The sequence below is a fragment of the Haliotis rufescens genome, unplaced genomic scaffold (genome assembly GCF_023055435.1).
Source record: "Haliotis rufescens isolate VD_foot unplaced genomic scaffold, xgHalRufe1.0.p SCAF_11, whole genome shotgun sequence".
NCBI classification, from domain to species: domain Eukaryota; kingdom Metazoa; phylum Mollusca; class Gastropoda; order Lepetellida; family Haliotidae; genus Haliotis; species Haliotis rufescens.
In genome coordinates, this window is record NW_025963791.1 from 5,257,862 (window position 1) to 5,277,455 (window position 19,594).

Genomic DNA, 19,594 nt, shown 5'->3' on the forward strand with positions numbered 1-19,594 from the left:
GAAACAAATATATCCAGTACAGCCCATGCAAGTCTATAATGATTGGCAAGTCTAGATTACTGCAGTATCAGGTATCAGTATCTGAGAATGAAGAAAGTCTCTTGGCTCCTATTTATTATATTTTATAACTATAATTTAACAACTGTTTTTTTCTGTAAATTATGCTCATTTCAGAGACTAGATGTTAGTCTACAATGGGTATATCATGTATGGTTCACATTCTTTAAAGCACCCTACACCTTATCGTATCTGGGATTTGCTTTCACTCCGCAATCCCCCATAGATAAGATAAGATAAGATAATATTTATTGCAGAAACGTTCCATTACGGGACAGATGCAATTTTAAAAGACAAGACATTATGATTTATATATACATATATACAGACAAACATAATTTACATTCCTGTAGACACATACAAAAACAAAATAATCAATATTACATATTTTTATACATAAAATGTCAACGGTTGATTATGAGGGGGTATTTATTGTTTGAAATTATAGATGTGGAAACAAATGCAGTTGATATTGACTGCTTCATTATTTGACAGGATGTATTGAAATAATTTGTCTTCATGACTGTGGACATTTACATTTACATTTTGTCTGGATAGTTTTTCAAATAGTATATTTCTTTCTCGAGTGTGTTTAATACAGTGAAGTAAGTAATGTTTTTCGTTATCAATGATTGAACATAGCCTCTGATGTAGTGGGGTTGGTGGCTTTGTGTGTCTTCCAAGTTGAACTCTTCACTGACAAAGAGCAGACTCGCAGCTGGACATCAACACACCCTGCTGGCAATAACCCGGCGGAAGTCTACCTCCCATCTCCCATTATCAGCTTCACTTTATTATATAGCTACTGCCAACAAATCGCCAAGACCAACCCACGTATCCAAAGATAATATCCACGTTACAATACCCCATCTCCGACCGCCGTGTGCACATCAAAGTAAAGCGATCCTTTCTCCGTTACACCATACCTATGGTCTATGTCAAACGAGGACGTTTCGACATATGCCGTATATCGTCGGGAAATGGCACGAGCTGACCTCTGACCTGACCTCGGATACACTTATGGCTGATTGATTAATGCCAAGGGGTTTCTGTAACTTACTGTAACTACATAATGGCGTTTACTAACATGTACCAAGGAGGTATATTCATTCGTGATGATGCTTTGCTTGTTTAATGTCAGACTCCAGATTGTAGGTGCAGAGGATATTAGAAATAACACATGGACTGCTTGCACGTAGCAACACAAGAAACATCCCGATCTGCTGTGGCTAAAGTCGTTCTTGTAAACTGCAACACCCTTACTCACGTCACTGTCATGTTTTTTAGTTTTGTTTAAAGCCGCACTCAGTAATATTCCAGTTGTATGACGGCGGTCTGTAAATAATCGAGTCTGGACCAGACAATCCAGTGATTGACACAATGAACATCGATCTTCGCAAATGGGATCTGATGACATGCATCAACCAAGTCGGCAAGTCTGACCACCCGATCCCGTTAGTCACCTCTTACGTCAAGCATAGACACCTTTCAGAAACCAGCTTTATCACATTGGACAAGGTTTAAATCTGGACACAAAACACTAACATCATCGTCTCAACCAAGTCGGCAAGTCTGACCACCCGATCCCGTTAGTCGCATCTTACAACACCAGCTGTCATGAACGTCGACGCGTATACAAATGACATAAATCCTTCTTAATCATTCTGGGAATCACCGGGCTGATTATACGGGCTTTCGCTTATATCTAAACATTGGATATGAACAAGTCGGTGTCAGTGGTAAATCGGAGTGATTTATATTCAAACTTTAAAAACTGTCCCCGAAATAAAGATTTTAATAAAATAATTACGCTAAGGAACATGTCTCTTAGAGGAGGCGAAAACGGAATATGAGTGGGACGCTTGAGCTGAGAGAGAGTGAGTATGGTTTTATGCAGCTTTTAGCAATATCCCAGCAATATCAGGCAGGAGGTGAGGTGAAATGGGGTTTAACGTCGCGTCCAAGATTAGTGCACTTATATAGCGATGCGCATACACGTGTGTGGGTGCGGCTGCTTGTAATAGTCCGGACCGATGCCGATTTATAGTGCTAGCCCACTGAAATACCATGCCGCAGTTTAACGTGAATAACCCACTCAGACACAGTGTAGCCAAATAGTCCTTGTTTTAGCCCCTTAATGCCGAGCGCCATACAGGGAAACAACAAGTACCATCTTTTAACGTCTTTCGGTATGACGCGGCCGGGGATCGAACCCCGGACCTTCCGCTCTCCGGGCGGACGCTCTACCATAAGACCCCGGAGGCGGTCCGGAGACACCAGAAATGGGCTTAATTAACACATTGTGGGGGAATCGACCCCGGGGCTTCGGCGTGACGAGCGAACGCTTTAACCACTGTGCTATCCCACCGCTCAGCTAGAGATGGGAAGGGAGTGGGAATAGGATTTAGTGAGAAAGAGATATTGTTTTTATAAAACATGTGCACTAGATTCTGTAAGAGAGACTCGCCTGAACGAAGGAATATCTGTACTGCCAACTGTCACTACCAACATCCAACTAACGTCACTGGCATATCAAGAAACACATGTGTATCCACGTGTCAAGGAATGTTTGATTTTTTTTCTATATTAAAAAGCTATTCTGTACATTTTCCGACATCGCAAAAGCTGGAAATACTCTCTCCCGTTGATGTGTTGAAGACATGGCGAATTACAGACTGCTGATTATGTAACAAGACAATCATAATTATGCAATGGTACTTTGTTTGAATGGATATGCCGTATGCCACGGTCCGAACCAATCCGCAGCAACCTTGGAAGAACCCATTGCCTATAACCTGTGATAAGTAATCATATCACTGTAATCGGGAGCGGACATAGGCGTTCAGCTGTGGCAGTACAGGACTGATGTTTAAAAGATTAATCTAACCTTACTATAAGGTAATTCATATCATATTAATGTGTATACAAATACCATGATATAATATGTATGCTTTCTACGCATATGTATGTATACGCATGTATGCACATATGCCGTTAAAATATAATATCTATGTGCTGATTATTATACCATTATATTGAAGTAGCACTCGGAACATATGTACAGAAATAATATTTATATACATATACAAGTAGCGTGGGCATGGGTGGTCTGGTCGTATAACAGTGTCTACGGCGTGTCCACTCTATGCAGAGTTGCGTCCCTTAATCGCACCGGGCTCCTATGATTTCACCTGTGCCCATTGGTTTCAAAAAGTGGTAAAAAATCTAAGACCAGGACTACATCGGTCTTTGACAGCAAGTTGAAACTCCGCGAACTAACTGACATATAGTGTCTGAAATTAATCTATTTTGAGATTTTGTTTGATAAATTGACAAGGAGAGAGAAAGGAGATCAGAAAATCTTTTAATGTTTCGGCAACTGAAGAAATCTACCTTCACAAAGCAATACTCTGTTAACTCCTTCAATATTTACTGCTATAATCCATCGAAGCAACACGTGGACTAGTCTGTCTGTCCCTTAACCATTTGCCCTTCCGCCCAGTCCTTACTGTAGCTGTAGCCTGTCTCACATCCATGGACGATATCATTTTCCTAGACTAACATCTAGTCTCTGAAATGAACATATCGTACAGAAAAAAACAGTTGTTCAGTTATCTTTATAAAAATATAATAAAATGGAGCCCAGTGACTCTCTTCATTTTCAGCCTGATACTGCAGTAATCTAGACTTGCCAAACATTATAGACTTGCATGGGCTGTATTTGATATATATTTGTATCAGGGTCTGTAAGACAGACTATCATTTTCCCTTCTGCCAAGCTTTTGCTGTATTGCTATATCCCCAAATGAAGTCGAGATTTCACTGGGGCTCCTTTTGCAATTTAAGCTCTGCTTGTTGCTCTCCAGATTATATTTTCAGAGACCAAGCGTTATAGTCTACACATGATGTATACGTGATAGGTCACAGATAATTACCCCCCAACCCCCTCCCCAAACCCCTACCCAACCTTACCCTGCCACCCACGACTCAGGCCGGGATCATCACGTAGCCCAGCGTCAGTTTGCACACATGGTACACAATCTAACGTTCGTGGATTGCATAATCTTCATGTTCCACGTAAACATGTTGATGCGCTTCAGAGCCGGGAATTCTTGTAAATAACTGCTCCGTTGGTTTCTGATGCAACTGGATGCTTCGTTGTAGAGTCAGGAGACTCGAACATTCTCCCTGTGCGACCTAAGGCCAGATGTGACATAGCTGTGCACTGGAGACCCGAAATGTTAGTTCTATCATTACTAATATTTTATATTAATTTCCAGACCATACGAAGTAATCAAGACTTGAAAAATCATTCTAGACTTGAGTTGGACTCCTATTTTAATTTATTCTCTAGGGTCTGAGAGACAGACTATACATCGCACTTTCGTTATCAAGTCGCTGTTTTATTAAATGAAACGAAATAGGAGATTGTTCTGTGAGAATACATAATATTTATTAACAAAAGGTTGGTAAAACATACACAACAAATATTCAAAATTAATTTCGTCAGTTTGTTTTAATTATTAAATCGTTCGATATGGAAAACCAAGATTGATTGCACCTTACCTTCGTTTACCCGTAATTACTACTCGAGTGTTACGAAGAAGACAGCTTGAAAGTGTGTATAAAATTTCAGTGAGTATAAGCATAAGCAGCCGTTTTCGTAATTGAACCCGCCTGTGTCTATACGTGTACATTTTTCTCCCTACAAGTTGTTGCTGAACGTGAACCGAATGTACACAAGCCAAGCATAAGGGCACTGGACTTTTCATGTGGCGCCCAGCTGGAGTACGGGGTTGAGCTATCCCGGAAACGTGGTAATTTGCTCGATATCACGTTTCCTACTACGAGTCATGGAAACGTAAACATGATAAAACTGCCTTCAGTATCCAAAAACAACACTATAGGTTAAATTGGTACAGTGGGATGATAGGGAAGCTGCACATCACAGAGCGAACAAAATCCATGCTTTTAACGAGAAACAGAACCTGATAATATGCCGTGATTCAGGTCCCCGTTGAGACCACCAAGATGAATAAACTCGTTTGGTAGTGAAAACAGACGTTGTTGTACCAAAGTTCCAGACGAATAACTAATAACATTTTACTTATCTATATACGCGGGGAGACCTGTCGGGTTCTTGCGTATATGTTCAGCTGTTGTACCTTGGAGTAATTAAGTTTGAGTTATTTGTGTAAACCTAAAGGTTTCTAACTCGGCTGGACTTCGTCTCATCAATAAACACACACCTCAAGGGTGGTTGAGATCATAGTCACCTTTGAAAGGTGTTTTCAATGTAAGCCTAGTAGTCCTGGCACATGATTAGCGCCATTCGTGTTTCCGCGAAAACAAAACACACTAAGTTCGAATTTCACTGTCTCTATATTTGCATTGGTACACCAAACACTAAAACCCGTAAGCCAAAAGATGTTGACAAAGAAGCAGAAGCCTGTGTATCATTGCGCACTGGGAAATGCCGTGACGATAGAGTCTTAGAACATGACGCTGCGGAGCAATACAACGTTCAACCCTATCTCGCAAAGATCTCGCGAGAAAGAACGCGATGCAATGCAACAGGTGCTTTGTGTCAAGGTACTATCGTCTTCGGCGGATATGTTCGCCTTGAGCATGCAGTAAAGTGCACACATGTGTCCTCTAGCTCTGCCCATACATTGATCAAACTGTAATAAATCTTCAAGTTCTATTCCCCATCATTTGCAAACCGAGAAGGTATAGATAGTGAGTGTTTCAATACGTCGTGATTTGCTTACAGCTATGGAAACACCTTCAACACTGCGTGTTTTTTATATGTGCCTGGCGCTAGTGGTTGGATTATAGGAGAGTAATCAAAAGCTTTATTCTATACTGAATGGTAACAGACCTGGCCGCGAATATCAATATATATATATACATATGAGTGATGCAGGTACATCACAATATTACATTGGGGTCGAGTTATAAATATTTATAGTATTACGTAAACATGCCAAAACATGGACAATAAACAACAAATAGCTTAGACAATCACAAAGCTGGTGTCATTCTGATACCTGACGAAGCCTTTCTTTCTTTTGAACCAACAGCGATGTAACGCCAAGATTCCATATCATCTCAATTGTGTATAGGCATTTCCATTGACACCGGGCTGTGCTCTCACACAGTAACTCAAGCATGCAGTCTGTAAAGCAGGATAGATCTCCCCACATTCTTACTTACGCCGCACTAAGCAATATTCATTGGTCTAGGCTACCCTACACAGCGCTGTAGATGTATCCGAATGGATAGAGTGAGCGAATGTATATGGTTTTACGCCGCGTTAACCAAAATGAAAGCAATATCAGGCGGGGAACATCAAAATGGTCTTTTCGTTCTGTACCATAGGAACCATTGTCCACCTCCTGCTTGCAGAACTTTAACCCCGTTAATTCCAAGGCAGAATAAATACCTTTACTAAAACAAGCATTTCGTGTTTACAGTGTGTAACATCACTGTGCCCCCCAGGCATTTGGTATATATGATATTAACGAATGGTTTTGCTGGCTCAGACGTAACAGAACGTTCACCGATTCTCTTACAAGCTGAAGAGTGTATCCCGTTGTGTGATGGCAACCACCTATTAGTTCTACATTGAATTCCGTTTCTTCAAACACAACCGTCCACTTACTTAATCGGAGATCTCTGTAACCTGTCTCTATACCGGGCAACCTAACTTACTACTTCTGTACTTTCATTACTTTATCTGTGAAAGTTCCTCACGTAAACAATCAGCTTCTCCAAGGAACATCTGGTTGCTGGCTCCACGTGTGGTAAAACTCTCTCTCATCTTTGAGACACACTACTTTATGGGATGAATGTTATTTATACTTGAGGTTTGTCAAGGGTCTTGCAAGTTAATCTCAATAGAGATTAATGAGTATTAATTAAGCCAGTTCAAATATTTAGTTTCGGACTGAAGCAGACGTTGTTCACAAAATAAACTTGCCATAAAAGAGATCCACGGCGAGTAAGCGAGGGGGTTTGGTATGGTTTACATTATCATCAAGGCTGCGTTCAAAGGTAAGGATAGAGGTTCAACAGTTTGTGAAAGCCCTATTACAATTACTTTTGTCGGTTCATCCTTCAAGACACAGTCGTCGTTTATACAAGTGTCACTTCGCTAAAAGTGGCGTAAAACCCTACTCACTCACTCGGGATCGGGCTATGCCCACAGAGCTAAGTAGCATGTCACTAGGGAGGAGCACCGCCTCATACTGCGTGATGTGACGTGGTCCTGTGTACAGCTCATCATTAATCAGATGATTTAAAGTAACGTTGGTTGCGGGGAGTAGGGCGCAAGTTTGACTTTGGAGAGTTAATAAGGATTCGGTCCTGCGCCACACTGAGTGAGAGTTGTGAGTTGGGCTTAACGCCGCTTTTAACAGTATTCCAGTTATATCGCGTCGTGTCAGCTTAATGTGTGAGGTCGCAGACGTTTACCACTTGAGTGAAACCCACGAGCACGGGTATGGTGCTGACAAACCTAGAAACATAATCGGGGCGAACCGGGATTCGAACCCACAATTATAGGTTTCTGGCGTGCCCAAGGGACGCAACTCTGAACGGCGGATTGCGGCGCCCTAGATGACTGGGCCACCCGTGCCCCCGCGCCACACTGAGCCGCATGTTACATGCTGTGTCTCTTTAGACAAGTGACTAGTTTGTCATACAGACCCTGAAGCAAATATATCCAATACAGCCCATCCAGTCATAATCATATTTGGCAAGTCTAGATTACTGCAGTATCAGGCTCTGAATTGAAGTATATCTCTTGGCTCCTTTTCATAATATTTTATAACTATAAATTAATAACTTTTCTGTCAATATTTTCATTTCAGAGACTAGATGTAAGTCTACAAGTGACTAGCGCCTCATAGACAACTTGGGTTGTATGACATTGGAGACAACACTGATCCATTGGCATTGAGTTCTGAGCATACTAGTGTGTGGACCTAGCACATTATTAATATACTTATTATTATTACTCTTCACGCAATGCTGAAGCGGATGGTATAACCCGTGACACTGATGACTGATATGACAGCATCAAACAATATGTCAAAGGTTGCCCCACGGAGCTTTTCACTCTTTGACGTAAGCCATACAAGTGAGCGTGTGAGCGACTGACTATTGTTTAACGCTACAGTCAGCATAAATTGGATCGTTGCAACGAAACGCAATACGCAAATCTGTTCAGTGAAACCTTTTTAACTCGAATTTCGAACACGTGTCGTGTTATCAGTGGTTCGAGATAAAACGGAGTGCTGATATTCGAACAACGAGCCAATATGCATTAAAATTAATTGATTCACATATTAACATAATCTTAAACGATATATATGGAACTGATGGCGTTCGGGATTCATTGTGCTAAAGCACATGGCACGTGTTCCACTTTGGCCACCTGACGGTTCCCGGTTCCAGTAGCTACGTCTGTGGAATCTGTGGAGGTGATAAGACTACTTGAGAAGGAGTTATCCTATACCTAGAGTATGGTGTGTCGATAGATCCCCAGTAACGTTGGGCGTCTGTTTGCAGAGCGACCTATCGAGCTGTGTTCAGAGACAACACAGAAACTGTCTGGTGATGGAGCAACAGTTAGGCACTTACCAAAGATGTTTTCAAGAATGTCAAGCAGTCAGGAAGCCTGTATTTATGTATTTTTCTAAACTTACAGCATCAGGAGCTGCTGCGGAAGGCAGTTGTCAATGATGTTGACACAAACAAGCTTAGCTTTAATAAATATTATACCACATTATTTCTATCACCAACTACGTCAGAGAAGGTGGCTGAATTAACCATACAGATCAAAATGGTTTTCTTTTATAATAGTGCTCATGCTTCCAACGATTGTTCTTTCCAAATTATGTGTATCTCAATCTCAATATTACCATACAGTGCACAATAACGAGCAATGATGCTGGTTTATGAGACCCATTGAGTGACATAGGTAACGTGAACACAAATGTGCAACTGTTGCAATACTCATATACGGGATGAGGTGTATCTTAGGCAGCACCAAGCACCAACACTTCACGTTATCTCTGCAACAGACTGGCAGATACATTTCATTGTTGGCATCGCTCCAGTCAAGATTTCTCTGAAGATTCCAAAGCCAAGGCCAATATACAGGAGGGACACACCTATCACCTTCTTGTTGCTCTCGTCTATTGCTATACACAGATGGAAAACCGTCCCCTCAATTATACCACAATTCGCCATCCTCCAGATGTATCAAGTTCAAAGGTGGACCTTCTATCCTGTTTTTTTCCAGAAGACACAATATGGTTCGTTCATTATTTTCCAAAACGCTTCACAGGTTGGGTGAAGGGTTATTACATAATTACCGAGAAACGCACCATAAGCCTCGCAGTAAAAGGAATCTGCATTTACAATACCTCTGTTTCTTATGTACCCACGATGTATGCTTAAAGTAAATATTTGTGTTATGTCATAGTGTACTGAACGATGTTTGGCATCCTCTGTGGTGCCAATTGCCATACACGAAGTGCGCATTTGGTGATTGTATCGTTGATGGATACAATGTACAAAGCAAACGTGCCTCTGGTTGGAACAACAAGCATTAACGATAACATTTATAGTTTCTCACATCGTGCCATTTGATGAGATTATATATCTTGTAGTTCAAATAACTTGTTTGTAGTTCTATCTAGCACCCGGCTTCGGCTCTATTTTCCATGATAACAAGCAGCGTGTTCTGGTAATTCATATTTCACAGAGTAATATCAGTTTTACCCTCTCCACAATGTTCCTCTTGTTCAAACGATCAAGCAAGGCACACATTATAACCTAGACTGATGCTTAGGCTCTGAAAATCTATAATTTTGATAGAAACAAGAAGCAAAATTTATACTGAAAGGAGCCCCAGTGAGATAGGAGATTCATTTAGGGTTATAGCATTACAGTAAGATCTGAGTGGAAAGGAAAATAACATGGTTCAGGGAATGTGCGACAGACTAATTGTAATCACTCGATCCTTATTTGTCGGGTCTTGTGACAAATATCGGCTACTGGGACATATAATTCTATCTGGGAATCTCACGGACCATTAACAGGAACCATGCTTCAAAATCAATTTCATGTGACGAACTGAAAATTCTTCACAAATCATGCTACCATAGTCCTTTTCTGTACAAAATCGGCCTTTTTATTTATTGTAAGGTTCGCTCAGAGAGTGCGTGCGTCGCCAAGAGATATATTCCTCCCATGTCTTTGACAAGAATTTACACATGCTAACCATAATGACACTTATACCTACACCGATGCAGATTTAAGTCTTTATAGAGCCATATTGGTCCAGCGAGTACCCTTCAACCTGACCTGACACGTTGTTAACAATTCTGATATTGATACATGGTTAAGACATTCTGTTCGTGCCTTCACGTATAGTGTGTTCTGGAATTGGATATTAACAGCAGGGTCCATATACAGAGCTGTGGTCTCTGTTGGCAGCAATGACCACATGTCTCAGTAGCAATTAACGGAACCCAATAGCGCACGTGTCAGCACATTTCACATCAAGAATCACTGGAATCCAAGTTGAAAGGTTGTACACTTTAGCTGAAACAGTACTTACCTTTCACGGTGTCGCCATTGCAGGTCATCTGGACCTCGTGTTTGCCCTCGGCCTGGGGTTTGTACTGTACACAGATGGTCCCATCATTGTTGTCCTGGACAACGGGTCCTTGTGTCTGCTCCGGCATGGCTAGCTGAAACCCAGCGTTAATAATAATAACAACAACAATAATAATATAAAAAAAATTAATAATAATAATAATAAGAAGAAGACATCGGTGGGTTCTGGGCTGCGTGTAGAGGGGGCAAGGTGTGTGTGTGTGTGTGTGTGTGTGTGTGTGTGTGTGTGTGTGTGTGTGTGTGTGTGTGTGTGTGTGTGTGTGTGTGTGTGTGTGTGTGTGTGTGTGTGTGTGTGTGTGTGTGTGCGCGCGAGTGTTTGTCTGAGTGTGCTTGTACTAGTCAGGACCAATTCCGATTTTAAAGTGCTACCCCACTGTTTAACATGGATACCCCACTCAGACACAGTATACTGACTCCGATCCGACCAGTCCTTGTTTTATCACCTTAACGCTGAGCGCCAGGCAGGATAACAACAAGTACAATCTGTTAACGTCTTTTGTAGGTCCGCACTGGGCATAGAACCAAACGCATTCGCCTCAAATGAGGCGGTCAAATGAGAAGGAAAGAAAGGAGACATTGGTCCGCAGAATCGGACTGGTTTCAAATGCACTATTAAACACGTAAATGAAATCGCTCTCCCATAAACAGAATTTTTCTTCTATAAAATAGATTAAAAATCAAACCTAATGTCAAGGACAATAAACTGTATGACAACTGCTCAATGGGGGGCACTGGTCGCCCAGTCGTCTAAGGCGCCGCGATATGCTGTGCAGAGTTGCGTCCCTTGGGCAAGCCAGAAACCTATGATTGGTTCGAATCTCGGTTCGCCCCTATTATGTTTCTAGGTTTGTCAGCACCATACCTGTGCTCGTGGGTTCCACCGAAGTGACAGACGTCTGAGACCTGCATCACTTCGGGCTTTCCTCCAACATTAAGCTGACACGCCATGATATAATTGGAATACTGTTAAAAGCGGCGTTAAACCCAACTCACTCACCTACTATCTGCTCAATGACCTTGTCAAAGCTGAAAATGTTACAGTGACATATATCAGTGTGTGCTCAAGCTTTCAAAATGTGAAAGGTAAAATAACCATTTCATTCGTCATGAACATGTTACCATGGCTTCGTGAAAAATAGTTTCTGGTATGGATGACAGGGAAGATTCCATGCATTTAGATCATCCATAAGTGGACTTTTAGGTTGGCCAATAAGGTTAAGCCATTAAAAAGCAGGTTGTGGGCATAACGTAACTATCAATAATGTGTCAGAGAAATTAGTCTGGCGAGGAGGTGCAACACGAAAATATCAAGTCTATTTCTGGAGTAAGTATAAGTTTACACAAGCGCACGCACTAAACTTGCTATGTTTTTTAATGTACGGGTTTTGAATGTTATCACATTTTGTGGATGCTCAGATTTGTAGGCAAACAGGGTGTCAGATATCAGCTGCACTTTGGCGTGCCGGTGGCTGGAGCAGTTGTTTGAATATGTCTGTCAAGGAAAGATGCATGGTCTCGGCTGATAGATGGTCAGTCTTGCACAGCTGGTAGTTGGCTGGACGTCAATAATAACCACTGGAATGTTTGGTGGCAAGGAATAGGATTGGGTGAATATGGATGAGGAATGGGAATGGTTTCAGGGAATTGAGGGAAATGACGTTGTGATGTGGTTGTGTTGGTAAAGGCGTGTTGTTGTGAAGTGGTTTGATGGTGTGAACTGAGTTGATGATGTTGTGTTATGTGATGTTCTGTGATGTGAGTTTGTTTAATGGTGAGGCGTCATGTTGCGAAGTGGTTTGACGGTGTGGACTGATTTGATGATATTGTGTTATGTAATGTGCTGTGATATGGCTGTGCTTAATGGTGAGGCGTTTGATGGTGCACTGTGTTGTTGTGAGAGAGGGTGATGGTGGCATGTTGTGATATGGAAGTCGTGGTGTTGGGTGACGTTGAGGTGTGGTTCGATCATATGGATGTTGTAGAGGGTTTGATGACGTGAGATGTGTTATGGAAGTCGTTGTGTTGGGCGACGTTGAGGTGTTGTTCGATTATATGGATGTTGTAGAGGGTTTGATGACGTGAGATGTGTTATGGAAGATGTGGTGTTGGGAGATGTTGGTTGTTGTGAGGGGTTTTGATGTTGTGATGTTATGTTTCGACATAGCTCAATCGTGTTTCAACTGATTATGGGGTCAACTGAGAGGTTACGTGGCGCTGTGATATGAGAGGGATTAATGACTGAGTGGGTACAGTTTTACGCCGCTTTTAACAATATTCCATCAATATCGCGGCGAATTGGGGAATTGAACCCGGGTCTTCGGCGTGTGGTAGGATAGTTCTGAGATGGATCAAGGGGTGGTTGTGAAGGGAAATGTGATGTGCTGAGGGATGATTGTAAGGCGGTTGTAGCATGATTGGATGTGATGTAGTCTACTGGTGGGTGTGACGTGGTGTTTGGGTAATTTACGGGATAGGTATGAGCTGGTTGGTAGGCTGTTCACTGGGATGCTTGTAGATTTACGTGCATAGTTGGGAGATTGTGTCAGATGATCATGGGGTGGTTGTGAGATGATTGGATGTGAGGTAGTCTGTTAGTTGGTTGTGACGTGGTGTTGGGGTAATTTCCTGGATAGGTATGAGCTAGTTCGTAGGCTGTTCACTGGGATGCTTGTGGATGGATTAACGGGTATGGTTGTGAGACTGTGTCAGATGATTTATGGGGCGGTTGTGAGATGATTGGATGTGAGGTTTTCTGTTGGTTGGTTGTGAGTTGGGTGTGGAGTAGTTTGCTGGATAACTGAAAGGTTGTTGGTAGGCTGTTCACTGAGATGGTTGTTGATTCACGGGTATGGTTGTGAGATGCTGTCAGATAGTTTCCTGGGTGATTGTGGCGTGGCTAGATTATGTATAGCTGGTGGGTTGTTCTGATGTCTGTGCTGAATGGGTTGTGAAGCGGTGTGGTGTGTGAAGGGACGATGTGTTGTCATACGATTTAATGGTATATGGTGTTTTGGTTTGAAGTTAGAGAGGGTGAAGGAAAAGATTTGATAAACATGCATATAACATTCCACAGTGGTAGGACATCTTCCCTAGGCAAGGACGTTAACTGATTATAAAAGTCCAGTTTCCACCCTTGCCGAACCAGACTGGAATTTCCAGGCTCGATCGTTGTGCCACAAGTGTCTATTACGAGTTATGTCCCTTCTATGTCCCTCCTATTGACCAATCAGATTCTCTTATCACTTGCATTTGCTTCAAACAAAATGGCGGCGCCCTGTCAAAACGATCTGATCAATAATCAAGATCTATATTACAATGTCCAAGCGAAGTGCATCAAATCACTTGGGCACCTTGATTAAAACATGTAAACTTTGCAAAATATTTGTCGACGCTCAGTTGACGGTACATATGCTTTGCAAATCCTGTAGTCTACCGAAATCTGCACGTTGAAATCCATGTTGTTTACGAACTGGATGTCAATACCTCGTGATGCGATTTTTATTGGACTATGCATAGACTCGTTAGTTCAGCCAAAATGTAACTCCGGAAGTCCAGTCTATTTCGGCAAGGGTGGAAACTGGACTTTTATAGTCAGTTAACGCCCTTGCTTCGGGAAAATGAGAGACAGGAGGACTAGCGTTCATATCACCGTCATTCATATAAGATATTTCAACGCACAAGTCGTCATGAACGTCTTATCAGTTTGAGCTTTAATGATTTTATAAAACTAAATTAATGAAATTTCCTCTATTTTACATGCTGTGTTACCAGCGATAATTTTTGATGATTGGAATTTGTCTCTTTAGAAGGATTTGCCACTGGAAAAACTGTGAGGCGGAAATAAATCCCTTCACATTATAAAGTAAATCTCTGACATTACCGTAGAATCAGTCGACCAATATCGCGGCTGAGAGATAAAAATCTCTCATGTTACTCGGAGTATTCAACGTAATTATATACCCCACAGCAGGAGATAAACTCTTTGCCAGCTGATAACATTCCGATTGCCTTTATGTTATACAATAACACCTTTCATCAACTTTTACCGGAGACGCTCGATAAACTCCGAATGTCCGACCCGATTGGCTCCACACAGGGAAGTGACGCAATGCACAAGAGTAGCGGCACCAGTTGCCAGTGTAATCAGATAGTGAGTAATTAACCCTAAGACGTGTCTGCATCGTGGTGTGCACCTAACGAGCACGCTTGTCTGTTACTGCTGTGGTTTGTGGCTCCATATGTGCCACGTCAAGCTGCAAATTCATATAGCAAGTCACGTTTGCCCACACCACAAGTATATACACGACCCTGACCTTCCAAGTGCACTGATTAAGGACGAAGTAAAATATGAGATATGACATTGCTAGACGATAACATGAATGTGTACTTTCTTTGCAAGGCAGTTTAGGTGGAATTAATGTATATCTATTTTCCAGGACATATAAATTCCTCAATGATTCACAATTATTATGTCATGTGTTTTTACCGTCAACAAATATAAAATGCCGTCATGTTTACGTCGTCAAGAACACATGTACATAGATTCGATGTACACAGGTTAATCCGGACGGTAACCGTCTTTGTAACATTTGGATCGTTTGTGGTCTGGAAGGACAGGTTTCCGGATTAACGGGGTTCGGACTAATTAGGCTTCAGTGTATGACATGTTTGAAGCATTTATCGTTTATATATTAATTTTGGTTAATGGAAGGCCTATCTCAATTGGTGGCATTTCCAACAAGTTCGATTCAAGTCATTAAAAATCTACTTTATCTGCTAACTCAAATGTGATGTTGAACGATAATAAAATAGAGATTAGGTCATAGTTTACAATATGACACAACGACGTTTTATTATATATTTATTTATTATTTATGTATTTATTTATTATTATTTATTCATTTATTTCCCCCACTTTTGGTCTTCTGTGACATATCAATACACAGTTTTCTCGTACTAGCATTCTCATTGGCACAATACAATTATCCACCTTTAAGGAATTGGTATTGGTTAACCTAACTATGCAGACCATCTCCCAGGTATCACGAATATAAGTGTTAATCATGCCCCAGAAATTATTGATATCACCAGAGACCATATTATATGGTCTCTGATATCACAGATGGGATGCGGTGGGCCATGTTCCAAACTCGTTTATATAAACTGTATGCAACTGTTAATCATACACATATTTTGATTCATAATTCCATCGAGATCTGGGAAAACGCCAAATGTTTAAGTTTATCATGTTGATAATGAACACCTTGCTAAGCTTCATCTTTAATAAAAAAGGGGAGCGACACACGTGTCTCTGATGAACCTAAACTGTTCGCGTGTTGCGATGCAGGTTGCCCAAATGACGCCATGCTCGGGTCGGGTTCCATTTAAACGGTATACCAGACACAACTCGAAAACAAAACGTTGATGAATTATCAACCACTAATCACCAGACCATATGCGGTGGCTATTTCTCGTCCCTGAAACGAGTTATGAGTGGATATGCTATATGTTGACAGGATTTAGCTTGTTGCTTTATGAGCAGGGGAGTGGGAGCACACATGGGTATTAATGCATTCGGGAGACAGTGTCGAGCAGCCTGGATCCATATATGGTCATCCATCTCTCACTCTTATCAACTTCCGCGGAAGAAAGTTCTTGATACAAGACAGCATCATAGAGCATATCATGTATAAACTTATTATTTTCCAAGCTCATTTGGGTGGCATTTGTAACTGAGTAACCTGCATCGAATGGAAACGAACTATATGCAGTCGCGGAGAGATGTGAGAATACGCCAGTTATTAGTTTTTCACGTTTGGCGGAGGGATACCAGGAAATAAGTTAAGACGACAACCTGAAGGGAATACGATACTAATTGCTTCATTACATCTAAACACGAGTTCCAACCACCAACACTTGGTCAATATAACCTTATGGCTAAATACATGATAACCATTTCTTTGAAAACATTCATCAACACATACTTAAAGCGTAAAACGTCGATGTAAACTAACAGAATTCCTCATCCCATGTTATAGGTTGGTTTATTACTGTCTAGTCTGCACTATAAACATATCTAATAAACATAATTTACGAGTCAGTTCCTCATTTTAGTAGATATTTTTGTGAGAAACGAAACCATAGAGATTGGTTATAGTGAGGCAGTTTTTAAACAGGCCAAACCTACATTTCGAGTACCCTTGGATACAGAGCGGAGAATTCGTCCAAATTTAAACAAAAGTGTCCAGATGTGTCAACTGTCGTTCTCGTGACGCAACCTTGAGACAAGGTCACCCCTAGAAGGCCACACGAGGTGCTAAGTTCAAGGTTAAATATCGCGTCACAAACCTACCTTGTATGTGTAGTAAAGCAGCAAGTAAGAGATTGTATGATGTGTAGAATATTCCCAACCAAGGAAAACATCATATTAAAAGCAAAGAAACGTTACGATAGGGAGGGTGAGACTTAAGCACCTGCATATACCTTAAAAGTAGGCTACAAAACATCCACATGCACTTTTGTTTTTCATTAAGCACATTATGAAGAAAAGCACATCAAAGTCTCCATCAACAAGATTCGCCATGTCGATTAACATTTCATGTTTTCAAAGGCATTGGACGCGACTATCTAATTAAATAAAATAAAATAGATAAATTAAAATCATTTCAAATATTGAAATCTCTAAGTACGTTACGCGTATTAAATTCGTTAGGCATTAATGGATTAAGAAAGTCGGAGGTCTTACCTACAAGGTAGGGTATTGTATAGAATCCTACTGAGCGTGTGTCCTGCACGATGCTTTGAGAAGGAGTATCTTCTGTCTTGTCGACACAGCACACAGACGCGCCGTATTCCAGCGGGTTTATAAATAGGGCCGGTGTTTCTGTGGATGTGCAACACCGCAAGTCTCCCTCAACACGAAGCAGAAAGTAATGAAAACAATTACTACTATCTCATCTGATGCAATACAATAACCTTCCTGGTGACCGTTAGGCGTACGCGACGAGAACGGCACGACTCTTCGTTTTTGAAAGTTTAATGTCTTTAAACGAAATCTGTTTCCATGGAAACAAGTTTGTTATCACTGAACTGATGATGAAGCATTTGCGGACTAGTCAAGCTAGACACTTGGTATTTATAGTGAAGATGGGTCTGGTTGATAATGCACGCGATATTGAGCACCGCGGGGGGCGATGGGTCAACTATTGAGTAACTGCCCTTTACAAATAAGGCAAGATACGATTCCCACGTGATGCTGACACGAGCGCCGTGCACGTGCTTTGGTTTAATGTATTGTAAATAGAAAATGCCACATGTAATGTAATAACAACTGATGATTGCGACATAATATCTACACGATTTCATGCTTTACAATATAAAAAAAAGAGATAGCAATGATTATGATAAAATTTGGATAATAACGTAACGCTAATAAGTCCTATAGAACACGATTAAAAGAAGAAGGGGTTGTTTCATTTCAATTTTATTTTACATACAGACCCATATGTAACATATATGACATCTATAACATTACCATGGAACTACTTGTTTACTTGTATATGGTTGAAACGGATCCAGTAAACGATTCTCTTTTGGTAAGTCCTTTATATTTTGTCAATAAAATATGTTTCAATAAGACCTTTATGTACGGACCAGCATTAGACCAATATGTACAGTTATATACAACATGTGTTTGAAAACTATTGCCTAACCCAATACAAACAACGGTTTAATATTAAGACATGAAATAAGTTTAGACATAATTAACATTTTCGTTTATTCATTTCTGGTTTAGAAATACATGAGAAATATTGCAGTTGACCAGTGAAACATATTTTCGTTATTGTTATATACATTAAAAATAAGATTTATATATAGCTGCGTTATAAAGATTTCGGTTTAAATATACACAAACAGAAAATGATATATACTATATGATAGATAGAGTGTGAGTTATGAAAGAGTATATTTCATTCATGTGGTGGGTCATTACGTTATCGTAGCTTTTAATGCCATTCAAATGAGAATAATAACTCGCGTTTCAGTTAAATGGCTATTATATCTGTGCATGTGTTTTACTGTAAATGGAGGTTGAAAACACCTTGGGTTAATCGTTTGATAGTATGTGTTAAAAGATTGTACTTCAGGTAACTTAGCTTAAGGTTCTGAAAACCAGCTTCACCACTGGCGTTTATTCGATTATAAAAATCTGTGTTATAAACGTTACAGCGTTATAAATGTATGGCTGGCATTTATTTGACACCAAAACTCTCGCCAGATAATGGCAAAGGAATACTATATCAACTCCAGGTTTCTTCTGATGAAAAGATATTAGGGAACGGATCTTAAAGAATCCATGTGTTTAGGGTAATGTTTTGTGAACCTACGTTAACCTGTGAGTTTTGGACAATAGTAAACACTAATGTTTCACTCATTACCTCTAGGATTTTATTGAAATCGGCTTTAAAGGCGTGAGTCGGTCGTATTTCTCTATATTCCTCTATGTCTTTCAATCATTATAAAAAGACACCGATTTCTTCCTAACGTCGTTTGATCTCAAAGATGAGAGACTGTGAAGAATTCTATGAACCGAAATTGATAATTCCCCACTGTACTGGATGTCATACATTGTTGTCTTGAACCTATGTTTGAGAAGATTTGGAACTTTGGGTATGAAACTTGAGTACTGCATTGTCAGGTCCGATTGTCGTAATCGACGGATCTCCAATTTCAGACTGTCTGATCGTGTGTTCTTGCAGCCACCCAGCCGATGTCTAGGCTATTTACTTAAAGGGCTCTGGCAATCCCAAGACGCCATCGGGGCGGCTGGAGCCTCCACCCGTGG

The 19,594-nt window shown here is 40.8% G+C and overlaps 1 protein-coding gene across 5 annotated transcripts in view; it reads right to left on the minus strand.

Annotated features, from left to right (window-relative positions):
- The window catches only part of LOC124134303 (filamin-A-like), a 47,321-nt gene extending 29,529 nt beyond the window's left edge, over window positions 1-17,792 (minus strand). For 2 of the 5 annotated variants that reach the window (XM_046499048.2, XM_046499047.2), the window contains exons 1-2: window positions 17,495-17,791; window positions 10,691-10,823 (exon numbers count right to left, since the gene is read on the minus strand). In XM_046499048.2, coding sequence (XP_046355004.1) covers window positions 10,691-10,817 — 127 coding nt within the window. In that variant the 5' untranslated portion in view covers window positions 10,818-10,823; window positions 17,495-17,791. Of the gene's footprint in view, window positions 1-10,690; window positions 10,824-17,494 lie in introns of all 5 variants that reach the window. The other 3 variants (XM_046499046.2, XM_046499045.2, XM_046499049.2) reach the window with 3 other exon arrangements.
- Between the last annotated feature and the right edge of the window lie 1,802 nt (window positions 17,793-19,594).